We start from the raw sequence: 27,817 nt of genomic DNA on the forward strand, positions 1-27,817 counted from the left end.
TTTACCTTTGCCAGCATGCCGAAGTGAGTGACTGTTTACACGTGTTTTACTGCATTTACTGGCTTTCCCGACGCTGTGGAGGCTGTGGCATGTGTTTAAAGAGTATATGGTGGATTATTTAATGACTAAAGATACATAAAAACCTCCATTTTACAATTATAAGAGCGAAACCGGGTGGCGTTGGTCTTGGGGATGGAGACCAAGGCGAACACTTATGTGGTTTGCTGCATTTACTGGCTTCCCCGGCGCTATGGAGTCTGTGGCATGTGTTTAAAGAGTATATGGTGGATTATTTAATGAGCAAAGACACATAGAAACTTTCTTTTTACAATTATAAGAGCGAAACCGAGTGGGGTTGGTCTTGGGGATGGAGACCAAGGCGAACACTTATTGATAGGTCGTATTATAAGACATTTCGCCGCCCAAGAACACATATTTGACAAGGCATTCGTAGGAGTTGTGGGCATTTCCAGGAGTAGTTTTATGACCCTGGTGGTAGTCTGACCCTTCTGCTGTACCGTGAACCTTAAGACACACTCATTAGAAACCGACTGGCCCTCTCATTGGCCTTTAGAAATAGCTGATGTGAGAAGCGAAAGTGTCATAATACTGACCATCATGTGTTTTGCTGCATTTACTGGCTTTCCTGGCACTATGGCAGGTCTTTGAATAGTATACAGCTAATTGTTCAATGAGTGAACCTACATAGAAACATTTCATGGAGCATTTTATGATAGAAACCTGGTGGCGTTGGTCTGAGATATGGAGAAGAGGGTGAACAGTATTTATACTAATTATGTGTTTTACCGCATTTACTGGCCTTCGTGATGTTATACAGGGTGTGGGAGATGTTTAACCCTTTGGCTGTGGTAGGGCATTTTTTATTTTTTTACTCAGTGCAAAACCTTTATAGTTTTAGCACATTATAGGCGAGTCAGGTCTGTACCCACTATCCGCGTACACTTGAGATTTTCTGGGGGGGCGGAGATTTTGGGGGGGGCCTGGGCCCCCCCCTGTATCCGCCCCTGATTCGGCACATGGATTTAATAAACTTACATATAGCTTTTCTTTTTTAATTCTCTATTTACCACTCGATGAAAGCCCCAACAAGCCTTCTACTGCTGCACTGCCCTGGTGGTGGCCTCACAAACTATACACACCAATTTCATGGTGACTACTCCAACAATGAAAATGTGTGGGCAGACTGACTCTTACACGTGGGTGGAAAGTCTTGTGGGCGATTGACGTTTGGGGGAAATGACCATAAACCAAGCTTAGCTTCAACATTATGCAAAAATATGTTCTTATAGTAAATAACATCTCTGCTACAAACAAAGCAATTCATCTGCTACAGTCATATGAAACACAATTAAGGCACCGTCACTCATGGTATCACGCGTGGCTGGAGCTGGGTAATCAAAACTCCATCATTATCCACAGCGGCATTATATATGCCGGCATGGCTGGAGATCTGGGGGGCGGGGGCCTGGGGGTCTTGGCTCCGTGTGGGGCTCCCCCCACACACTAGCTTCTACAAAGGAGTATGGCAACAAATGGGGGCTCCCAAATGGACCATTTGGGGGGGCAGCGGGCCCCTTTGTTGGGGCCTGGGGGGCGTCTTCTTATATGACCCCAACACCCCCTCCCTTAGCTACGTCACTGAATTTAGCCATTAGACTTGAGCCTGTATCATGGCACCCCCCTCAGGCTGTCACCCGGGGCGGACCGCCCCGTGTATATGTGTTTATATATATATATATATATATATATATATATATATATATATATATATATATATATATATATATATATATATATATATATATATATATATATATATATATATATATATATATATATATATATATATATATATATATATATATATATATATATATATATATATATATATATATATATATATATATATATATATATATATATATATATATATATATATATATATATATATATATATATATATATATATATATATATATATATATATATATATATATATATATATATATATATATATATATATATATATATATATATATATATATATATATATATATATATATATATATATCTATATATATATATATATATATTTATTTATATATTTATATATATATATAATATAATCTCTCTCTCTCTCTCTCTCTCTCTCTCTCTCTCTCTCTCTCTCTCTCTCTCTCTCTCTCTCTCTCTCTCTCTCTCTCTCTCTCTCTCTCTCTCTCTCTCTCTCTCTCTCTCTCTCTCTCTCTCTCTCTCTCTCTCTCTCTCTCTCTATATATATATATATATAAAAATTTCTCTCTCTCTCTCTCTCTCTCTCTCTCTCTCTCTCTCTCTCTCTCTCTCTCTCTCTCTCTCTCTCTCTCTCTCTCTCTCTCTCTCTCTCTCTCTCTCTCTCTCTCTCTCTCTCTCTCTCTCTCTCTCTCTCTCTCTCTCTCTCTCTCTCTCTCTCTCTCTCTCTCTCTCTCTATATATATATATATATATATATATATATATATATATATATATATATAGTCGGTTCACTAGAGTCTGATGGTATTAGGCTTAAGGAGGGTGCCAGGGGGGATCCCTCCTGGGCACACAGTATGTCCCATGGCTTTGAAATTTTAGTATGTTATTTGTTGGTGTAAATGTGTGACAGGTGTAAATGTGTGACATTCTGTGAATTTCATGAAATTTGGGTGAATATGTTGGGGAGACTCAAACAAAGCATAAAATCTTTTTGTTTCACAGACTTAAGTTTTTAGATAATTGCTTTGAAAAAAATACCATAGAAATTTTGTATATATATCTACATTTTTCATTTTGTAAATTTTTTATTTTTTGTTTTGGCTTCGAAGAAAAATTTTTTTCACTTTTTCTCCCATTTTCTTTTTACATTTTAAAAAAATGTACAAAATGAGAAAAATTGCCATTTAGTTGTAGTTTATATTGATATCTTACAAAAGACTGTCAGACGTTTTGTCGGTTTTGTGAATTTTTTTGAAGTGTAAAAAAACAAATTTATGAGATTTTGGCTCCTAAAGATTTTTTTTTCCATTTCATGTGTCTTGCCATTTGTATTCATGTGATTGGCTTCAAATCTTCACATGTGGTTGTTTATACCTTGTTCACTTACTGGAGAAGGATAAGGCATCTGGTCCCCCTTTATAATAAAAAGTATTATCACTCAAAGGTGGTGGTGGTGGTGGTGGCGGTGAGGTTGGTGTGAAGACAGAGTCGTGACTCTTGCTTCTAGCGTTGTTTTCTTGCATGTTTCCCGGGTCTCCATTTTGTTCCAGAAGCCTTCATGTTCATAAATCTGCTCATGGTTGCTTTGCACTTGTACGTCATTGTAAAGACGTTTTTGGGTTGTAGCGCAGCGAAAAATTTCATTGTCCTCCCCAGTTAACGTCTGGGTGAGAACTGAGCAGCAGAGCGCGCATTTCACATTCGCCAGCTGTCATGAGGTGATAGAGGGATGACGAATGACAAAATTTAGAGGGAAAAAGACTTTTTCTAATGTGAATTTTATGTGTGCACAAGCCCTGAGAAATACCACGTGTGCTGGCGCGCTATGACGTAACAGCGCAGGGCATTTAAATCTCTTAAAAGGACCCTGCTTTTTAATATTCTACAAAATTATGCTTCCTTACCTGGTAGTACATAGCATCCCTGACATGTTGAGCGAGAAAAACTAATTTAGTCAGTTTAAAAATTATTCGTCAAAAAATATCCCCCTGGCACCCCCCTTAAGGTGAGAGTCCGGGTAGGAACGGTGTTGCTATATCTGGTAAATATGCATGAATCACTCTGATTTTTATGCTATGGAGTATTAACAACATGTAGATCAATTTTAGACATTCAGCCCCATTCTAGCCCCCAACCCCACCAGCCCCCAACAGCCCCTTCCGCAACCTAAGTGTTATTCTGGCATTATTATTGGCCCCACAACTCTCATTTTTTTTATGGCTAAGACATGTTATGATGACAACTCACATAATATATAAAAAAAAAAAAAAAAAAAAAAAAAACGATGGACATCGGATGAAAAAACATTCCTCTGCCTTTTAGTTTTTGTTTCATTGAAATTCAAGCTAAAACTGGCTCCAAAATAGATTTTAGTAGGGGAATAACTTACATTTTGAGATACAGGCCGATAAAGTTTATCGATCGATCTCACACCTGTTATAACACACTAGGAAGTGTTTTCAGGTATACTATGTGTTTTATTATGATTATCTACAATCTGATAATACAATCAGATGTATTTCTAAGCATATTAGGCTCCTAGTCCTCCCCCTGCCCTTCCTAAATGCAAGGTATTATCTCGTCAAGTGAGGGGTATCAGTCGCAGGAGCATGAGGCGGTGGTGGGGTCACGTTCAACACACTGTCTTTTTGCGTCCTTGCTCTTCTTCCAGGTGTCCCTCCTCTGCTTGATCTTTTTAGACACCCGTCCCATGGCTGACAGTAGGCAAAAAGCAGGATACAGTGGGTAAATTACATGTGGTGTAGCGGTATCAAGTATCGGCGAGTGAAAGGCAGGCGGCATCCGTCCCCTTTCAGCTACACGGACTGATTTCATTATGTACAGTGCCCAGCCATCAGCCCACGCTCTCACACTCACCCAGGGTTTCCAGACTTTCCTAGAAATCAATAGATGTATGCTAACTTTGCTGTTTTTTCTTATATAAACGTTTTAGTATGAGTTTCTATAAATAACAAAACATCTTTCGAGTGGGTATGGGGGGTGGAAACCACTTATAACTAAGGAACCATTGGAAATTTTACCTAAAACCTTCAGAAACATACTCATAAAGGGTTTGCCATGACCCGGCTTGCTACCCGGACGCTCGCCTCAACAGGACGGCAGCCAACAGAAGTGCAGAGGTCATCCTCAGACTCTACTTAGCGTTTGTTAGGCCACACTTATATTATGCTGTTCAGTTTTGGTGCCCATCCCAGAATGGACATCATCTTGCAAGAATCAGTCTAGAGGAGAATGACCCGTGGTGGGCACTGTTCCGCTAACAGCTAATTAATGAAGCTATTTTTTTTTTTTTTTTTGTTATTTGTTTGCTGATTAGCATTTTTGCTAACTTTGAAAACATTTAGTGGACCAATTAGCTTCCGCTAAATGTAGTTCCTCATCCGCTAACTTTAAGTCCACTAAAAAAATCATACAGGTTTGTTCTGAATCTGGACTAATGATGTGCAGGGCACCTGTATAGGTGCATAACACGCATTGTTCTTGTCCGTTGTGGGCAGACACAGGACCAGTTGAGCCACATGGTGCAATAATTCCAGGGCTTTTACTTTTGGGTAAATTACATCTGAAAGTTGTGTAATTGGACAATTATTAGGGAAACCTTTTGGTATTTTAGGGTAATGCATGCATCTTGTCATCCTGCCCTGCTATAAATTTATATATAAGGCATACATAAAGTGTATGTTGAACTTAATCTTTTTATTTGTGGACACCTTTTCATAATCTGATTTTGGCATGCTATACCTTTCTGGAAAGCTCTACATCTAAGCTACAACATATTAAGATTTCAGGTCACTAGGTCTGTTTTCAAGGGTTTTAGAGTCAAAATACTAAACCGAAGCTAAATCCTTATAAAAATGTTAGCGGATAGCTGCTGGCGTTAGCTTCCACGAATTTCTTTATCAGTTCAGAGGTTTAGCGTGAGTGAAGCTAACTTTTTAGTTAGTGGATTACCAGTTAGTGAAGCTAACTTTTCGGTTAGCAGTGCCCACCACTGCCCGGGATGACCGAGATGATTCAGGGGCTCAGGAACCTCCCATACAAAGATAGGCTGAAACATCTCAACTTACATTCTCTAGAAAGATAAAGGGTGCAGGGAGATCTGATAGAAGTATTCAAATGGGTCAAGGGTTACAACAAAGGCAATATCAGTAAAGTACTGAGAATTAGCCAACTGGATAGAACATGTAATAATGGATTTAAATTTAAAAAGTAAAGCTTTAGGAGGGAAATAGGCAGGCATTGGTTTAGTAATAGGGTGGTGGGGGAATGGAATAGACTCAGCTGTCACATAGTGAGTGTGGGGATGATAGCTTGTTATAAGCATAGCTGGGCGTTATCGCGATAAGTTATTGCGATACTTTATCGCTGATAACAAAATCGGGTTATCGGCCATCCGCTACTTATTTAAATAAATATCGGTATCTTCGTTACTTTTGTAACCAAACTAGCGATAATCGCTACTTTTTTCCGCTTCTCAGAAAAAAAAACGTCGCCTCCCTACTGCGCATGCGTGGCCCAGGCGCCCGGTGTAGTTTGAAAAAACTTTGGGGTATGAAATATCTTTGGTGAAGAGATTTCATACTTAGATCATCAATATTAAAACACTAGGTTATTTTTTTTTTTGTTAGTCTCAAAAATCAATATATCAAAGAGAAAAATCATTTAACTTTGCCCCCCAAATGATTATTCACTGCCTCAAATTTGATATTCCATATTCGTTTGTGAGTATGCCATGGTATTGAAGGCACACGGTGTTGTGTTATTTGGTGTCCCATCGTCAAAAGCTGGCGCTTTTGTTTACAAACACTGGTCTCTCGTGAACTGCGCATGTTCAGACCAGTAAGCGTAGCCCTGTACAGTCTCACAAAGCTTTTTAACAGAGTTGCTGGGAAGCTGAATCAGACATACAGTACCACCATCCTCGCTATTTCTAGAACGACACTCTGTACATATAAATACAACTCGTACAGTGTCGTTCTAGAAACAGAGGGGATGGTGGTAGTGGTACTGTATGTCTGATTCAGCCTTCCAGCAACTCTTAATTACGGTTAAAAATCTTTGTGAGACTGTACAGGTCTACACTTGCTGGTCTGAGCATGCGCAGCTCACGAGAGACCAGTGTTTGTAAACAAAACGCCAGCTTTTGACGGTGGGGACGCCAAATAACACGACACCGGTTCAGGCGTTTCTAGTATTACCATCCATAGGTACGTGTCAACGTGTGGTTTTCAGGTTTTGTAAGTTTTATAAAATACAGATAATGAAAATTTGAATTCATCTATGTTTTTTATTTGAAATATCAATATAGTATCGTTTTCGCCTATCGGACTTATTGCTAGCTAGTATCGGAATTATGGATTTATATCGGGTATCGGTTATCGGTCATCGCCTATATTTGTGTCTCCAGTTAACGAATATCGGTTATCACCGTTAAGGTTTTCCATTATCAGTTATCGGTTATTGGGAATAAGGTTTTCTGTTACCGTGCCCAGCTATGGTTATAAGAGTAGACTGGATAGCCACATGGACGAGGATGACAGGTGGTAGTGGGGAGAATCTGGAGAATCGTGCGCTGGCAACCTGCTGTCCCAAGGCGTGTCCGATTTCATGGATGACTACTCATAGGATACAGTCATCATTATCAATAATATGCACGCAGCATTAACAAATACAGGCAATCTTCAGGTTACGATGGTCTTGACCTTCGACGTTTTGTGGTTGCGATGCGGTCTCCATAAATGATTAAATAATTCTTGTTTCGACTTTCAACATTTGTGTCGTAAATACGAACTTCGCGCAGGGACTAGTTTGTTGAATGCGGCAGAAGAATACATCATCACCAGCATTGCACTGAGGCTGGCGCATTGTTTACATTCCGCTCATATGCATTTGGGTTCCTTGGATGCTGTGTTGTGTTGCTTCTGTTGCTTTTTTTTTTTTTTTTTTTTTTTTTTTGTGTGTGTGTGTGTGTGTGTGTGTGTGTGTGTGTGTGCCCTTAACCCGGTAGCAGTGACAGGCCAAATTTGTGGCTTTACCATGTAGCAGTGACAGGCCAAATTTGTGGCTTTACTGTGTAGCAGCGACGGGCCAAATTTGTGGCTTTACCGTGTAGCAGTGACGGGCCAAATTTGTGGCTTTACCATGTAGCAGTGACAGGCCAAATTTGTGGCTTTACCATGTAGCAGTGACAGGCCAAATTTGTGGCTTTACCATGTAGCAGCGACGGGCCAAATTTATGGCTTTACCGTGTAGCAGTGACAGGCCAAATTTGTGGCTTTACCATGTAGCAGCGACGGGCCAAATTTGTGCCATGATATAAACCCCCCCAAAATAGATAATACATAAATTGATCACAAATGCTTTGATATATATTATGAAATGGTTTGTGTAAGTGATGATTTTTTCTCATTTTTCTCGCTTGGAGGGACCATTAAGAAACATGATCCCTGCTGCTACTGGGTTAATAATGCCTCCGAAGCATTAGGCAGACTCTTCTGATAACAGTTCTTTGAAGGAAAGGAAAGACATCACAATGGACGTGAAGTTAGACATTGTGAAACGATCATATGGCATTTTGGTTTGTTGTGTTTTTGCTGTCTTTGGTTTGTGTTTTTTTTCATTGACTTTGGCTTCATTATGTCTCCCAAGCGTAAGGCTGACTCATCTGTTGGCAGAGCTTCAAGGAAAATGAAAGACATCACATTGGAAGTGTAATTAGACATTGTGAAGCAATTGGAATAGAGAGAAATGGCGGCGAACATTGGTCGTGTGCTGAACTTTTTTTGTTCTTGTTTTTCATTTCATTACTTTATATTTATGTCCAAGAAGTGTTTTTCATACAAATAGTTACTGTCTGATTATGACTTTACTACTGCATTAGCACAGATGAGTGATTTAGGTGCTTATGTCACTTTGATTTGAGAGTTGGGGTTGACAGTTCCTCTAATTAAAGGTGTTTCGACTTACATACGAAATCGGGTTATGACGGTGTCGCAGGAACAGAACCCTGTTATAAGTCGAGGACCCCCTGTACCATCAGCTATAGTCGATATTAAGTTGAAAATTATTGGGACTTGCCAACACCTGTTTTGTTAATTTACGAGATCACTGACCATAAAATTATTTAACAGCCTTGGGGCTGTCCAGCACCCAGAAAATTAGCAGGATTTATATTAACAGAACAGTTGTTTGGAACATTACCAATAATTTTTAACTCAAAATCAGCTATAATTGATAGTATTTGTTAGTGTTCCCTGCATATTATTGACTGTGACGACTGTTTCCTGTGCGCAGGCTATCATATATTATCCATGTAATCAGACATGCCGTGAGACAACAGGTTGCCAGCACACGATAATGCACACCTTAGACTTGGCTGAACCGACTATAAAAAGTTCTGAATCAAATTTCATTTTATTTGCATGTTATCATAAGCAAACACATATCACCATCTCAAAGCTGAAGAGCAATCAATCGAGACCCAGGCACGCCCCTTGAGCGGAAAACCACAGACTCCCTGCCACAGCCAAAGGGTTAAAGATCGGCGTAACTCAGCCATCTTCCAATCAGTAGGAATTATCAGAGGTGGGCAAGTGCGGTACTTAGTGCGGTAGTACCGCATCACAAAAAATGTACCACACTACCGCAAACTTTCTGAAAATAGTGCACTGCCGCAGATCACACTAAAAAATCCTGCGGTACTTTTTTGTGGTACTTTGAAAACTATCAAAGACGACATTTGCAGCGCGGCATGCTCACAGAAATTTTTTTTTTTGACAGTGAATCGGACTCAATCAGTCAATCAGTATCAGTCATCAGAATAAGTGATTCAGTCATTCTGACTTTTCAGTTATTGTTTAAAATTAAATACTAAATAGACAGACTAAACTACTACACTGCGAGTCTTGTTTAAGCAGCATTGTGCCGGCAATATCAACCCCGGACCCCATTGGTGCGCCGATTTTCATTTTTGACTACGGCTACATAATACCGCACTGGGAAAGAAAAAATAGGACCACTACCGCAAGCACTTTTCTCCAGGAAAAGTACGACTACTAATTTTTCAGTACCGCGCCCACCTCTGGGAATTGTACCATTTTGCAAGGACATACTATTAAATAAGGATGGGAAGAAATTGAGTATCTCACTCTTTTGTAACTATGTTGTTTTTGTAGTTTAAGATGCTCTCTGGTCCTGGACTTGTTTGTTTTGAGTGGTTGGACTCCATGTATGTAGAACTTAATTGATAGTTTTTTCAAAGTTAAGCAATATATGAATGGGATTTTCATTTTCCTGCCTTCATTGCTGATGTTAGGATGGGAGAGAGAGAGAGAGAGAGAGAGAGAGAGAGAGAGAGAGAGAGAGACTGATTATTAACATGGCTTTACCGTTCTCCCCAGGTACTACTGTGACTACTGCGACACCTATCTCACTCATGACTCGGTGAGAACTCTGCTAGTCTATTAATATTAAATATAGTCTTTAAAAATTAAATATATTATTATTACTAGTAGTAGTAGTAGTAGTCAAGAACAAGACAAGTTGAATGTTTTATTGTTACTATTGTTATTAGTTGTATTTATTACTGACATTATTATTATCTAGTAGTAGTGATAGTTACAATGTGATGATTTAAATGCTATTGTTATTTGGGTGACCTGAGCAGTCTATTTCATATAACTGATGATTCATTTCTGGCAGCAATATGTTGTGTTCATGCGGAGATAGTTGTTTTCATCTGAAAACACCAGTGAAAATACTAGAGTGAATTTATCACAATCATAATTTAGCCATTTCAAGGGAAAATTCAGTACGTATATATCCACAACAAAAAATATCATATTGTACTCAGTCATAAAGAGTCAGTGCTGAAAAATGAGGAGCATCACCTAAAGAGTGTGGAAGGAAAGTGTTAAGAGCTGCTCTGTTTTGTCTGTGTAGCTGAATAACAAACACTGAGCCATATCAGTCTGGTACTCAACCCCTGGATTAAGTTTTGTTGTAAAATTAGCTAACTCTCCCCTTCTGGGTAACATAACTAACCAAATTAACTTTGCTAAATCAGAAATAACCTAACTTTCCTATTGGGGCTAGCACCCCCAATGATCCCTTGGATAGTAACTTGTCGGCACTCCCGACAGAGGGGCTCCTCAAACATCAGTCCCTGGATAGTGACCTTTTGCTTCAGAATTAGTATTAAAAAGTAAAAAAAGTAGAGATTTTTATACTCACTCGCCCATTGGGTTGTTGGGAAGCAGGGAGCAATTTCTTTTAAGAACAGAAACATCACTTACTGCTCACCACGTGGCAACAACAGCAAGACTAATTCAAAGTGTTGAAGTTCTGCCCAAGCTTCATTCCTATCACTATAAGAAAGTGTGTCTAATTGGTCATAAAATAAACTGTGCATCATTAACATGGAGAAAAGTATCATGGTCTCCATTTGCTGAGATACCAATATATCGATCAGATTTTCTTATACGTACTGTAAGCTTTCTCAATTAATTAAGAAAACACAAAAGAACCTACATCTATATGTCATTTTAACCTGGTAGCAGCGACGGGCCAAAATTGTGGCTTTACCGTGTAGCAGCGATGGGCCAAATTTGTGCCATGTTATAAACCCCCCAAAATAGATGATACATATCCCCCCCTCTGACTCCTTTATGCCTGTTATTAAGATTCTTCCAAATGATGTTTTCTATGCCCTCTCTGGCCTCAACTCTCAGAAGGCTTATGGACCTGATGGAGTGCCTCCTATTGTCCTTAAAAACTGTACTTCTGTGCTGACACCCTGCCTGGTCAAACTCTTTCGTCTCTGCCTATCAACATCTACCTTTCCTTCCTGCTGGAAGTATGCCTTCATACAGCCTGTGCCTAAGAAGGGTGACCGTTCCAACCCCTCAGACTACCACCCTATAGCTTTACTTTCCTGTCTATCTAAAGCTTTTGAATCAATCCTTAACCGGAAGATTCAAAAGCACCTTTCCACTTCTAACCTTCTATCTGATCGCCAGTATGGGTTCCGCAAGGGGTGTTCTACTGGCGATCTTCTTGCTCTCTTAACTGACTCTTGGTCATCCTCTCTTAGCCGTTTCGGTGAAACTTTCTCTGTTGCGCTAGACATATCGAAAGCCTTCGATAGAGTCTGGCGCCAGTCTTTGCTTTCTAAATTGCCCTCTTTCGGATTCTATCCCTCTCTCTGTTCCTTTATCTCCAGTTTCCTTTCCGGCCGTTCTATCTCTGCAGTGGTAGACGGTCACTGTTCTTCCCCTAAACCTATCAACAGTGGTGTTCCACAGGGCTCTGTCCTATCACCCACTCTCTTCCTGTTATTCATCAATGATCTTCTTTCCATAACAAACTGTCCTGTCCACTCATATGCCGACGACTCCACTCTGCATTATTCAACTTCTTTCAATAGAAGACCCTCTCAACAGGAAGTACACGACTCCAGACTGGAGGCTGCAGAACGCTTAACCTCAGACCTTGCTATCATTTCCGAAGGAACCTTGTGTCCTTCAATGCCTCAAAAACTCAATTTCTCCACCTATCAACTCGACACAATCTTCCAAACACCTATCCCCTGTTCTTCAACAACATTCAGCTATCACCATCTTCAACACTAAACATCCTTGGTCTATCCTTTACTCAAAATCTCAACTGGAAACTTCACATCTCCTCTCTCGCTAAATCAGCTTCCTCCAGGTTGGGTGTTCTGTATCGTCTCCGCCAGTTCTTCTCCCCCACACAGTTGCTATCCATATACAGGGGCCTTGTCCGCCCTCATATGGAGTATGCATTTCACGTGTGGGGGGGCTCCACTCACACAGCTCTTCTGGACAGAGTGGAGTCTAAGGCTCTTCGTCTCATCAGCTCTCTTCCTCCTACTGATAGTCTTCTACCTCTTAAATTCTGTCGCGATGTTGCCTCTCTTTCTATCTTCTATCGATATTTCCACGCTGACTGCTCTTCTGAACTTGCTAACTGCATGCCTCCCCCCCTCCCGCGGCCCCGCTGCACACGACTTTCTACTCATGCTCATCCCTATACTGTCCAAACCCCTTATGCAAGAGTTAACCAGCATCTTCACTCTTTCATCCCTCACGCTGGTAAACTCTGGAACAATCTTCCTTCATCTGTATTTCCTCCTGCCTACGACTTGAACTCTTTCAAGAGGAGGGTATCAGGACATCTCTCCTCCCGAAATTGACCTTGCTTTCAGCCACCTCTTTTGATTCTTTTTTAGGAGCAGCGAGTAGCAGGCTTTTTTATTTTTTATTTTTTTTATTTATTTATTTATTTTTTTTTGTGCCCTTGAGCTGCCTCCTTTGTTGTAAAAAAAAAAAAATAACAATAATTTGATCACAAATGCTTTGATATATAATATAAAATGGTTTGTGTGAGGGGTGATTTTTTCTCTTTTTTTTCGCTTAGAGGGACCATTATGAAACATGATCCCCGCTGCTACTGGGTTAAACAGCTATCAGTCACTTCCAAGAAAGCTGTCTAAGCAATAATTCGGTGAATAAACGGTGATTTAAAGCCTCAAACTGCTGAGCTTCTCTTAATTTTTTTTTTTTTTTTTTTTTTTTTTTTTTTTTTACGTGTACAGGTAACTCTCAATTTATGCAAGTTTGGTTTATGCATTTTTTTAAATAACACGGGGTACAAAATCCAAACAAATGTTTAATTTACACGTTTTTCCACTTATATGCGATATTTTATGGAGTGGCCACCAGATGTCTCACGCAACTGGACTCACGCGTAGCAATACACAGCCAAGCTCAGTTCTTCCCGCGTGCCGCTTGAATAACAATACAGTACCCACGCTGCCACGCTACTCAACAATAGGGGTGGGCAAGTACCGGTACCAGTACCGGTACTAACGGTACCAGCTATACAGTACGGTACCGGTACCAGACTGCTCGGTACCGGTACCAATACTAGCCAGTCGCTCATGGTGTCCCTCATTTCTTCCTCACACGAGTGAGGCTGTGACTGAGTGCCTAAGTGGATATCTCGGTGATATGGATATTCTCTCTCTCTCTCTCTCTCTCTCTCTCTCTCTCTCCTCTCTCTCTCTCCCCTCTCTCTCCTCTCTCTCTCTCTCTCTCTCTCTCTCTCTCTCTCTCTCTCTCTCTCTCTCTCTCCACTGAATGAAGTGAATATTTATTTTTTGATAGAAACCTACCTCTTGTTTGATTTACATTGCTTTTGATTTACGCGACCTCTTCAAGGACACAATACTCGCGTAAATCGAGAGTTACCTGTACACCTATAGCGCCGGTAGGCTTTTCTTGAGGGGCCTAGTCGGTAGTCAGCCCCAGCCCGTCATGGCGCAGGCAAGTGTTTATAGTGGCGCCACCAAAGGCAAGGGACAGGCAGGGTGTATGAGCTCAGTGCATTTCAGATAGATCATGTTTTGATTTTTCATGTACTTTTAGAATTGTTGCCGGATGAGCTGAGCCTGTGGTTATATACAAAACTGTAAACCATAAGTAATGTCTGTGTGGGGAGACGCTCAGTCAGTCCAAACAATAAACCTGTGCCCTTATGCCAACCTTATCCAAACACCTTAACATAGTATATTAAATTTTATAAATGGGGTTATGGTGGTCAAGATTAGCATATGATGATATGAATTTTTTTACGATCAGAATTATTTCAGATTTTTTGTTTTTCCTATTAAATTTATTCTTTTTCCTCTTACTATTCCTCCACCAACACTTAATGATCCTTCTTTCTTCTTTTTCAACTTTTCCTCCTCCTCCACAGCCGTCAGTGCGCAAGACACACTGCCAGGGACGCAAACACAAGGAGAATGTGAAGATCTACTACCAGAAGTGGATGGAGGAGCAGGCACAGTCTCTCATTGATGCCACAAGTATGTCCATGAGAGATAAAGATAGATAGACACATAGAAAAACAGAGAGAGAGAGAGAGAGAGAAGAGAGGAGGGAGAGAGAGAGAGAGAGAGAGAGAGATTCCTTGTTACACTGGTACCTCTTGTTTTATGCATGTCTTTAAGGTATGCGAGATAGGTTTAATCTGTTAAAAAGTCATTATCAATTTTTAATGAGATAATTTTTTTTAGAATAATGAGATGTGACCCAATGTGTAGATAACAAGGTGTCAAAAGTCAGTTGACTGGATCTTTCTGTTGTGTTCCAGCGGCTGCATTTAAGGCTGGCAAGATCCCAAAGGGTGCTGCTATTCCCCCTCCCTCGGCCATGCAGGGTGAGTATGTGTGTGTGTGTGTGAGTGTATTTACCTATTTGTAGTCACCGGGCCCGAGCTAAGCTCTAATAGTCCCGTCTCCATATCTACATTCATCCAGCCTTTCCTTCATTTGTTGGACACTGCTCACCTCCACTACCTCTTCCCGCAAGCTGTTCCATGTGTTAACACTTCTACAGTACCCTTTCGAGTTTTGCGCTATCCAAGTTTCGCGGTTAGTCCTAAATTCTTACCATCCCGACTTTCGCGCATTATCACCCCGAGTTTCACGCTGTTTTGACACGTACGGGTCACGTCCACTTACAATCGGCGTCACGCACTCTACCTTTAACCCTTTCATTGCCAAACGCTTGCAGCGAGCACTAGCGTAGCTTGCCAATGATGCTAAACGCTCGCTGCGACCTCCAGTCGCACTCAAATTTCCCGCGTATGAGAGTGTTCCAACACTATTTCTCACAACACAGCATTGCCAATTCAGTGTGTTTTCCACGAAATTTGGTGGAAAATCATATCAGCCTAGCGCAGAAAATCTATGGACGAGCAACTGGTGGATGTTGTTGTCCAATAAAGCGGCATTTTTGCATAGCTTCACCTATCACATGACTGATATTTTGACCAAATAGTTGTAAATTTTGTAGTTAGCAATACTGCCCTGCCAGCACCCCATCAAGAGACCCACTCAGTAGTTGCCTTACGGCTGACCATCATGCACGTGTAAATGTACGTCTTCACAGGCAACACCCCTGAACGTGCCTGTACATTTGCAGGAGAGGCTTGCATTACTATATCTTATAGATTTTGGCCTCCTCTTTCCAATGATGTTTTTGTTTTTTAGCTGTGATGAATAGTTTTTGAGATACAAAGGCTAAAAGAGCGAGCACTGGCATCACTTGCTGGTGGTGCTAAAAGCTCGCTGCAAGCGCCAGTCGCACTGACAGCAAAAAACACCCCCTGAACGTGCCTGTACGTTTGAAGGAGAGGCTTATATAACCGAATCTTATAGATCTTGGCCTCCTCTTTCCAATGGTGTTTTTGTTTTGTAGCTGTGATGAATAGTTTTTGAGATACAACAGTTAAAAGAGATCCCCTTCCCCCGCCGGGGTGCCCGAGCGCGCCTGAGGGGATAGTCTCGTTATGAGTGCTTAGCAAGGAAAGGGTTAAAGGTAGCATCACACTGGACATTTTCCTCCAAACATTGTGGCTATGGCAAGAGAGAGAGAGAGAGAGAGAGAGAGAGAGAGAGAGAACGGATCGTTTTGAAGCTGCAGCTGAAGGCGGCTGCCTTACGATTGGCTGACAGTTCTGAAAACACGCTTGTGATTCGCTAGAATTCCGATGACGTCATTGCCGACGCTCACCCTATCAGCGGCTTCACTGCCTTAACCTGGCAGCAGCAACGGGCCAAATTTGTGGCTTTACCGTGTAGCAGTGACGGGCCAAATTTGTGCCATGATATAAACCCCCCAAAATAGATGATACATAATCTGATCACAAATGCTTTGCTATATATTATAAAATGGTTTGTGTGAGGGGTGATTTTTTCTCATTTTTCTCGCTTGGGGAGACCATTCAGAAACATGATCCCCGCTGCTACCAGGTTAAGGCAGTGTCACAATGGCCGTTTTCATCCAAACGGGAGAGAGTTCACGGTTATCCGTAAGCTGGTGTCACACTGGGCTTTTTTCTTCCCACCGCGTTGGCGCCAGCCAGGGCAACCGGCAACTTTTCTTTTCTGTGTCGTCACACACGGCCAAGGTCGGTTGCCCGTATCCACATCCACAACGTAAACAAAGCACTTGCCCTGTGTCAACATGGCGTCGTGTGCTAAAGTAAGGGCTGTCGCGGCTTGTGCTGCAATTAGCCAAGTTGTGGACTTGTTGCTGAAGTTAAATGGAAGGAAGAAACAGTTGTGGGTGTGGCGTGTCTGTGGTTCCTCCGTGCCAGTTCTCATTGTCACCACTGCGCGTGCGCGATCAACCCAGCCATCTTGACTCAACCACATAAACACATGGATAGAATAACAACACACACACACACACACACACACACACACACACACACACACACACACACACACCAGACTCATTAGGAACCATTGCAGATGTTTCTGACAAACAGGAACGACTTCACCATTTCTTGAGTGTGTTAGAACGTATTTGGTGAGTGGCTCACATGAACCAAACCTAGCTCTTGACAAGAAGAGAACAGTCGTCTTTAACACTGCTCTCTTCTTGCCATTGGGTGTGTTTGGTTTGTATGAACCACTCACCAAATAAGTTCTAACACACTCTAGGAAATGGCAAAGCCATTTTTGTTTGTGAGAAACATCTGCCATGATTCATGATGAGTCTGGTGTGTGCATGCGTGTGTGTGTGTGTGTGTGTGTGTGTGTGTTTGTGTGTTCCTTGTTATTCGATCAGAGTCTAGATGGGTGGGTTGGCCGCTCACGCACAATGGTGACAATGAGAACTGGCACAGAGGACCCACAGACACGCCACACCCACAACAGCTTCTTCCTTCCATTTAACTGCAGCAACAAGTCCATAACTTGGGTAATGGCAGCACAAGCTGCGGCAGCCCTTACTTTAGCAGACGACACCATGTTGATACAGGGCAAGTGCTTTGTTTACGTTGTGGATGTGGATACGGGCAACTGACCTTAGCTGTTTGTGACGCACACCTGGAAAAGTTGGATTTGCTGGTTGCAGAGGCTGCCGCCAATGCAGTGGGAAGAAAAAGGCCCAGTGTGACACCAGGTTACGGACAACCGACAACTAGCTCCCGATTGGGCGTACGGGCGTTGCCAGTAGCCACAACAGTTAGAGGAAAATGGCCAGTGTGACACTGCCCCAGGGCAGCAAGGCTGCTGACCGGGTGAGCGCCGGCAATGACGTTATCAGACTCCCAGCGAATCAAAAGCGTGTTTTCAGAGCTCAGCCAATCGAAAGGCTTCATCTGTGGCTTTAAAACGACCCATTCTCTCTTCCTGTTTTCTTTTTCCAAGGTATGTATTTTGAAATATCAAGGGAGTAAAGGAGGAAAAAAGTGAGCTCCGGGGGGCAGCATGAGCCAGTTATAATGGCGCCACTATAAACAGTTGCCTGTGCTATGATGGGCTCGGGGCCGACCATCAGGCCCAGATGGATAATCTACCGACGCCATAGGCCACATGTAAAAAAAAAAAAAAAAAAAAAAATCTCCACGGGTCAGAACAGATAAGCGCTTTTTCAGTGTTTTCAATACCTTGAGTTTAGCACTATACCTTCGGAACAAAGCGAGCACGAAACTCGAGAGGGTACTGTATGTGTAAAACTACTTTTCAAGTCACTCAAACAGGTTCCTTTATAAATTTTCTTTCCATGGCTGGAGTAGGTAGGAAGGCACCTACCGAAATGGGCGCAAGCCACTCCTGGTGAGGTATATATGGAAAGTGAGGAGGGTGCTGAAGTCCTCCAAAGACCCTTCCCATGTCCTCACTAACCATTTCCTTATTGTCTCATCAACACCAGAGAGTAGTTCAGCATGCTCTCTAAAGACAGATCCTCTCTCTTTCCACACCACACTACATTCACACAGCATGCACACCTTTTCCCAAAATTCAATATGGTGTACCATAACAGTGCCTCGGAGTCCCCGCCTGGTGGGGGGGGATCACAAGTTCCCCCAGGGAGGACTACCCTTTTAGCTGCTGACTTGAGAGGTGTCCTGATAACTCCTCGAACCTCTTTCTTATCAATTTCTGCAACATTCGCGGTCCTCGTTCTAAGTTTCATTCTGTGGAACACCATCTCTCCTCCTCTAAACCTCACCTTCTCTTCCTCACTGAAACACAGGTTTCTGAGGCTACTCTGTTCCCTCCTACTATCTCTATCCTAAATTTCAATCCAAAGCTGGATGTTGCGCCTGCGTACGCAATGACATCACCTGCTCTCGTGCCCACGACCTTGACTGTTCAGAATTTTCCACCATTTGGCTAAGACTTCATTGTCATTCTATTACTAAATACATCTGTGCTGTTTATCTCTCACCTAACTCTACTAACTATGTAAAATTCTTTGACTACCTGAACTCTAAAGTGGAGCACATCTTGACCCACTCTCCCTTCGCTGAAATCTCCATCCTAGGTGATTTCAATGTTCACCACCAGCTTTGGCTTTCATCCTCTTTCACTGACCAGCCTGGTGAACAAGCCTACAACTTTGCTCTCCTCAATGACCTAGAGCAGTTGGTTCAGCACCCTACACGTATTCCTGACCATCTTGGAGACCGGCCCAATATACTAGACCTCTTCCTTACCTCTAATCCTTCTGCTTACTCTGTCAAACTGTTCTCTCCATTGGGCTCCTTCAATCACAACTTTATTTCTGTATCTTGTCCTATCGCTCCTAGAAATGGACCCACCGAGGAGGCGATGCTTGTGGCATTTTGCTTCAGCTCGGTGGGACGACCTGAGGATGTACTTTTCCGATTTCCCGTTGAATGATTACTGCTTCAAGGAGAGAGACCCCTCTGTGTGTGCTCAGCGCATCACAGAAGTGATTGTCTCTGGAATGGAGGCATACATTCCATGTACTTTCTCTACTCCTCATGCTAAAAAGCCTCGGTTTAATCATGCTTGTTCTCGTGATGTCAAATATAGAGAGGCAGCTCACAAAAGGTACCAGAGCCTTCAAACTCCCGCTAACCATGATCTTTACATTTCCACCCAGAATCGCGCCAAATCTATTCTTCGACTTACCAAACCTCTTTCATCCATAGCAAATGTCAAAACCTTGCTTTTTCCAATTCTTCTCGGGACTTCTGGCACCTAGCCAAAAATATCTCCTCCAATTTCACTTCTTCCTCTTTCCTGCCTCTCCTTAACCCTGACGGCAGCACTGCCATCTCATCTGTCTCTAAAGCTGAACTCTTCACTCAAACTTTCTTTAAGAACTCCACCCTGGACGATTCTGGGCATATTCCTCCTACTCATCCCCCCTCTGACTCCTTTATGCCTGTTATTAAGATTCTTCCAAATGATGTTTTTTATGCCCTCTCTGGCCTCAACTCTCAGGAGGCTTATGGACCTGATGGAGTGCCTCCTATTGTACTTAAAAACAGTGCTTCCGTGCTGACACCCTGCCTGGTCAAACTCTTTCGCCTCTGCCTGTCAACATCTATCTTTCCTTCCTGCTGGAAGTATGCCTTCATACAGCATATGCCTAAGAAGGGTGACCGCTCCAACCCCTCAAACTACTGCCCTATAGCTTTACTTTCCTGTCTATCTGAAGCTTTCGAATCAATCCTTAACCGGAAGATTCAAAAGCACCTTTCCACTTCTAACCTTCTATCTGATCGCCAGTATGGGTTCTGCAAGAGGCGTTCTACTGGCGATCTTCTTGCTCTCTTAACTGACTCTTGGTCATCCTCTCTTAGCCGTTTCGGAGAAACTTTCTCTGTTGCGCTAGACATATCGAAAGCCTTCGATAGAGTCTGGCACAAGTCTTTGCTTTCTAAACTGCCCTCTTTTGGATTCTATCCCTTTCTCTGTTCCTTTATCTCCAGTTTCCTTTCCAGCCGTTCTATCTCTGCAGTGATAGACGGTCACTGTTCTTCCCCTAAACCTATCAACAGTGGTGTTCCACAGGGCTCTGTCCTATCACCCACTCTCTTCCTGTTATTCATCAATGATCTTCTTTCCATAACAAACTGTCCTGTCCACTCATACGCCAACGACTCCACTCTGCATTATTCAACTTCTTTCAAGAGAAGACCATCACAACAGGAAGTACACGACTCCAGACTGGAGGCTGCAGAACGCTTAACCTCAGACCTTGCTATCATTTCCGATTGGGGCAGAAGGAACCTTTTGTCCTTCAATGCCTCAAAAAACTCAATTTCTCCACCTATCAACTCGACACAATCTTCCAAACACCTATCCCCTATTCTTCGATAACACTCAGCTGTCATCTTCAACACTAAATATCCTCGGTCTATCCTTAACTCAAAATCTCAACTGGAAACTTCACATCTCCTCTCTCACTAAATCAGCTTCTTCGAGGTTGGGCGTTCTGTATCGTCTCCGCCAGTTCTTCTCCCCCACACAGTTGCTATCCATATACAGGGGCCTTGTCCGCCCTCGTATGGAGTATGCATACTCACACAGCTCTTCTGGACAGAGTTGAGTCTAAGGGTCTTCGTCTCATCAGCTCTCCTCCTCTTACTGATAGTCTTCTATATCTTAAATTCCGCCGTGATGTTGCCTCTTTTTCTATCTTCTATCGATATTTTCACGCTGACTGCTCTTCTGAACTTGCTAACTGCATGCCTCCCCCCCTCCCTCGGCCTCGCCACACACGACTTTCTACTCATGCTCATCCTTATACTGTCCAATCCCCTTATGCAAGAGTTAACCAGCATCTTCACTCTTTCATCCCTCATGCTGGTAAATTCTGGAACAGTCTTCCTTCATCTGTATTTCCTCCTGCCTACAACTTTGAACTCTTTCAAGAGGAGGGTGACAGGACACCTTTCCTGAAATTGACCTCTCTTTCGGCCACTCCTCTGTACTCTTTTTAGGAGCAGTAAGTTGCGGGCAAGTTTTTTTTTTCCTTATTGTTTTCTTTGCTGTAAAAAAAAAAAAAAAAAGAAAGTCCTCTCAGCCCCTGTGTTCGTTGAGATCATCTCTATCCACCTCATCAAACTTATTTACCAACTTATTCGGCGTGATCAGATCTCCTCTCTCCCTTCTTTGTTCCAGTGTCGTCAAGTCCATCTCCTTCAATCTGTCTTCATACGTCATATTCGAGAGTTCTGGGACCATTTTAGTTGCAATTCTCTGTATCCTTTCCAACTTTCTGATATCCTTCTTTTTGTGAGGCGACCACACAACTGCAGCATAACAAACTGTCCTGTCCACTCATACGCCAACGACTCCACTCTGCATTATTCAACTTCTTTCAAGAGAAGACCATCACAACAGGAAGTACACGACTCCAGACTGGAGGCTGCAGAACGCTTAACCTCAGACCTTGCTATCATTTCCGATTGGGGCAGAAGGAACCTTTTGTCCTTCAATGCCTCAAAAAACTCAATTTCTCCACCTATCAACTCGACACAATCTTCCAAACACCTATCCCCTATTCTTCGATAACACTCAGCTGTCATCTTCAACACTAAATATCCTCGGTCTATCCTTAACTCAAAATCTCAACTGGAAACTTCACATCTCCTCTCTCACTAAATCACCTTCTTCGAGGTTGGGCGTTCTGTATCGTCTCCGCCAGTTCTTCTCCCCCACACAGTTGCTATCCATATACAGGGGCCTTGTCCGCCCTCGTATGGAGTATGCATACTCACACAGCTCTTCTGGACAGAGTTGAGTCTAAGGGTCTTCGTCTCATCAGCTCTCCTCCTCTTACTGATAGTCTTCTATATCTTAAATTCCGCCGTGATGTTGCCTCTTTTTCTATCTTCTATCGATATTTTCACGCTGACTGCTCTTCTGAACTTGCTAACTGCATGCCTCCCCCCCTCCCTCGGCCTCGCCACACACGACTTTCTACTCATGCTCATCCTTATACTGTCCAATCCCCTTATGCAAGAGTTAACCAGCATCTTCACTCTTTCATCCCTCATGCTGGTAAATTCTGGAACAGTCTTCCTTCATCTGTATTTCCTCCTGCCTACAACTTTGAACTCTTTCAAGAGGAGGGTGACAGGACACCTTTCCTGAAATTGACCTCTCTTTCGGCCACTCCTCTGTACTCTTTTTAGGAGCAGTAAGTTGCGGGCAAGTTTTTTTTTTCCTTATTGTTTTCTTTTTTTTTATGCCCTTGAACTGTCTTTGCTGTAAAAAAAAAAAAAAAAAAAGTCCTCTCAGCCCCTGTGTTCGTTGAGATCATCTCTATCCACCTCATCAAACTTATTTACCAACTTATTCAGCGTGATCAGATCTCCTCTCTCCCTTCTTTGTTCCAGTGTCGTCAAGTCCATCTCCTTCAATCTGTCTTCATACGTCATATTCGAGAGTTCTGGGACCATTTTAGTTGCAATTCTCTGTATCCTTTCCAACTTTCTGATATCCTTCTTTTTGTGAGGCGACCACACAACTGCAGCATATTCAAGTTATGGTCTTATCAATGTTATTATTTTCTTCATCATTCTTTGTCCATAAAATGGGATGATAACCTTATGTTTTGCATCATCCTGTAGGTTACTCCCAAATCTTTTTCTTCATGTACCACCTTTAAGTTTTCTTCTCCCATCTTATATATTTTCCTCGGTCTTTTTTTACTTTTCCCCACATCCATAACATTACATTTGTTTGCATTAAATTCCATCTCCCATAACTGGCTCCATCTGTACACTCTATCCAGGTCTTTTTGCAGTTCTTCACAGTCTTCCTCCGTCCTCACTTTTCTCATTAACTTTGCATCGTCTGGAAAAAGACTCATATATCTTTTTATACCCTTTGGCATATCATTTATATATATTATGAACATGTGTGTGTGTTTGTGTGTGGGTGGGTGTTTTACCTACCATCAACCAGGGTGACTTCGGACACAAGGTGACTTCGGACAAAAAGTGGATAAAAAGTTGACAAGTTGATAACTCGTAGCCAGTTGCAACAAGCTAGATGATTTTAGTGTCAGAATTTGTCTTTTGCCTTATAGTTTTCGAATAAGAATGTTGTTTTCTTGAGAAACGGTTCTGTTTTGAAAACAAGTACAATATGTGTTTTTGAGATTTTGTAAAATTTACCCCCCTTGGAAAACTTCTGGCAGGAACAATCTGTATGACACACAACATCAAAACTAAAGAAAACAATCAGAAATATGCTTAACCCTTTCAATACAATGACGCCTACGTAGGGCGTCATGAAACCAATAGCATATACGATGGCGCCTACGTGGGCGTCATATTTCTATTCTGTTTCTTCTTCTATTGAGTTGTCCCGTACTTTGTGTTGGTTACTAAGTAAAGATGCCGTGTGCTGTCCTTGAAATCCTATTGCTCCTCCCACCATCCTTGTTCCCACCAATCACAAAAAATGAGCGACAGTATGCACCGCCTTCTTCCCGCCTTGTGTCTAAAATTAGGAAGTCTCATTGGCTCTCTCTCTCTCTCTCTCTCTCTCTCTCTCTCTCTCTCTCTCTCACACACCAAGGCGCAGACACAAACACGACACGACAACGAAGCCAGATTGCCGTATTCAGCCTCCTATTTTTGCCGATTTCCGACCCAAAAACTGCCTCCTCGACCCCAATAACTGCCTATATAAATAGATATCGGTAAAATAATTAATTATTGGTGTCTTTTGGCAATTGCTATGGCTCAGAAATAGGTAAATACGAGGCTCTGAGTATGATAATCTGGCAACGGTGCGTCTCGCCCACCTCTCTCTCTCTCTCTCTCTCTCTCTCTCTCTCTCTCTCTCCCAGACACCAAGGTGCCAACACCACCACTCCTTGCCTATCTCTCTCTCTCTCTTTCTCTCTGTCTCTCTCTCTCTCTCTCTCTCTCACACACACACACACGTACACACATACATTGTCTGTGATGACAAAGGAGTATCTGGCAGCTCTCTGACTGATGATAACAGAGTTGTATTTGCTGATAATTTCTCGACATTCTTCCTCCTCTACACAATCATCTGCTTTCTCTATTTCTTTCCTCCTTGCCCCTTTCTCCCTTTTCTTCATTTCGCTTTTTTTTATTTCGCGTTGATGCAATTTATATTATGCATAGCAGGTATATGTTGACTCGTCGTGTATGCTGCTTTGCAAATACGGGATACATGTAATGAGGGCTTTCAGCAGCATGATATACGGAGGCGACAAGCAGATACATGCCGGCTCAGGTTTCCCGCGTGCGGCCGTGCATGCCGTATATCAGCCAGGCAGGCTTTTTGAACATCCAGCGCAAAGGGGTTAACTAGTACAGTTAGCATGATCCAAGGGTGCTTAACATATCCTACACACCTGTAAATGTCACTTGAATGGAGGCAGGTCGAAAAATGGCTCAAAATGAGGTGACTTCGGACACCTAAATATAACTACATATTGTGGGGTGACTAAGGCGGGGTTCCCACTATTCTGTTTTCACGGATCCGTCGACCGTCAGTGATGTCATCAATGGAGCCCGGGCCCGGCGTGGAGCCCGTCCAGAGATGAACTCAATTTAACTTTTGGGTCCGTAACGGCGGTGGTTGTGCCAGTCCAGTGATGTTGAATATTCTACATATCATGAAAATATGAAATAGAAGTACTTAGCTACAAAATAACATATACGAGAATAAATTTCTAGTGAAATGCATCATGATAAAATCTGATAAATGAGATGTAAAATAGTGTGCACTTCAGAGCCCTAACACAATTGAATGTTGCCCTACCATTATAAAAATTTCTTGTGGTGATTATGTGATCATTAAGCTTCCAAAAAACTCTAAAACTGTGCTCTACATCATATATTTTTTTTGTAATAACATTTTTTTTCAAAATTATTGACCATTTTTTACTTTCCTGCTACTACTGACCTGAAATGTGGGAACTTCTTTCCCAAGAGTTTTGCCAATTTTTTCCCAGTTCAACAGTGTGAAGTCACCCCCGGAATGTGCGAACAGGCTCAGATACGTAAACCCAATGAAATATAGCCCCTGTCCGAAGTCCCTTCAAGGGTGTCCGAAGTCCCCCCAGACGTGGGGTGACTTTGGACACCCATATTCACTTAGCACAAAAACTATTAAGTTTTGTGAAAATTTTGCACCATGTAATGATAGCCCTTAACAATATAGAGTAGATGCACACTCAGCATAAATCCTAGGCCTAGAAACAAAAAATTCATAAGCAAAAAACCTTAAAAACTGTCCCAAGTCACCCTGGTTGACGGTATTTGAATTTACATTGGATCAAATCAAGAATGTACTCTTCGTTATGTTTTGTAACATTATCATATAATTCCCTCAGCTTATGTCAAGTTTTGGCACACTATTTCATTAGGTTAAGCTGCTCATTCCTTAGTTGTTCTGGAAGTTGTGCTGTGTGACTCTAGAACAGTACATTTTCATACACCATGTTTAAACTAAATCCTTCTCCTTAGGTGGTGGACCTGGGGGACCCGGGGGCCCAGGACCTGGACCACAAAACATGGGTGGCCCTGGGGGACCTCCACGGGGACCAGGCATGGGCAGCATGGGGCCACCTGGCATGGCAGGTGCCAACATGCCAGGCAATATGGGCATGCCTCCCATGGGGCCACGGGGACCTATGATGGGGCCGCCCATGATGGGGGGACCACCAGGGCCAGGCATGCCCCCAGGAATGATGCCAGGTAAAGGCCACACCTTGTTTATTTATTCACACCCACACACCATCTCATTCTCAATCATCATCATCATCATCTTTATTGCATTTCCATCAGATAGATTGAAAGGAGGTAAAAGCCTCCTAAAATGATGAGACTGAAAGAATCTTAAGGTGTGCATCCCCTAAATTAGCAACAGAAAAAGTAGCCTGAGTGGGACATCACAATACCCATCGTCAAAATAAAATAATGTTATAAATGAGGCCCAGGCCTATAGCACCGGTTGCCTATTTCATAGGGGCCTGATGGTCGGCCCGAGCCCGTCATGGCACAGGCAGTTGTTTGTAGTGCTGCCATTATTACATGAACATAATTAATGAATTAATCAATTATTACTGATTTGTTTGTTTTGAATTATATTTTTGTATTTCTTTGTTTGGCCTGCAACACGAGTTTAAAAATATAAAATCTTACGTCATATGTTAGAAAGTGTGTTACCACACAGAATCTTGCATATTATGAAGTCCCTCAAAGAAGAAATTAGTGCTTTATGTTAGATTATTGTGTGTGCAAAGGTTATTAAAATGTATGAGTTTTCTTATACCACAAGCTTTGCATGATTTATTGAAATATATGAGATACCTAAAGCAGTTTCCCCTCAACTGATATATTTTTGTCTTCTTGTTTGTCATTATACATTACCTAATATGAATCATAACATCCTAATTTATATATATTTTTTACTCCTCAGCTCTAGTGTGTTCAACATAGTTTATTACTCTTTGATCAATGTAATGAAAATTTTTATACTGGTGCTTACCCTCAAACCTAATTTTGTTAGCAGACTTAAAAGTTAGTGGAACTAAACTTAGTGGATGCTAATTGGTCCAATGATGGTTTTGAAAGTTACTAACAAAAACAATAATCTTCATAAGAAAAAGTTGTTTTTGATAATTAGCAGTTAGCAGAACTGTGTCCACCACTGCTAACTAACGAATGTCTCAATACATTTTTACAATATCTATTTCTAAATCTGACACCTCCTCCCACCCCCAGGAATGCGTCCTCCGATGGGGGGGCCAATGGGACCCATGATGATGGGGCCAGGGGGCATGCGGCCGCCTATGATGGCGGGCCCGCCACAAATACGACAATAACCTATATCGCCGCCCCAGGCTGACCAAGCCCCTGTCCTCTTCTCCCCTGCCATCTGAACCCGCCCTTCCCTTCAACCCTAGACAAGCTCACATCGCTGCCAGGAAGTGTAGTGTTGATGTTGTGAACTGCCTCTTATGAACTACCACTTAAGTCACTACATGTGTAAGCTGTGAAGATAAGAATTTTTTATTATAGATCCTCTGGTGTCATTATCCTTTGAGCTGATCTGCACTCTCATGATGTACATAATGCCCTTCATTCATTTATAAGCTTTGATTAGGTCTCGTCACTTCCTTCATCTTTACAGAATGCAAATTTTATGTTTATGTCTATCCTCACAAGGCAAGTTTCTTAACCTGTG

General features: G+C 42.1%; 1 protein-coding gene across 1 annotated transcript; it reads left to right on the top strand.

The window, feature by feature from the left end:
- Positions 1 to 27,652, top strand: LOC126986068 (U1 small nuclear ribonucleoprotein C-like). The gene is made up of 6 exons (XM_050841750.1): positions 1 to 23; positions 10,176 to 10,218; positions 14,554 to 14,662; positions 14,950 to 15,015; positions 26,095 to 26,325; positions 27,355 to 27,652. Exons 1-6 carry the CDS (start codon positions 16 to 18, stop codon positions 27,453 to 27,455), a joined length of 558 nt encoding a protein of 185 aa, XP_050697707.1. The 5' UTR covers positions 1 to 15; the 3' UTR covers positions 27,456 to 27,652.
- Positions 27,653 to 27,817: the final 165 nt, after the last annotated feature.

The sequence above is a fragment of the Eriocheir sinensis genome, chromosome 61 (assembly GCF_024679095.1).
Source record: "Eriocheir sinensis breed Jianghai 21 chromosome 61, ASM2467909v1, whole genome shotgun sequence".
NCBI classification, from domain to species: Eukaryota; Metazoa; Arthropoda; class Malacostraca; order Decapoda; family Varunidae; genus Eriocheir; species Eriocheir sinensis.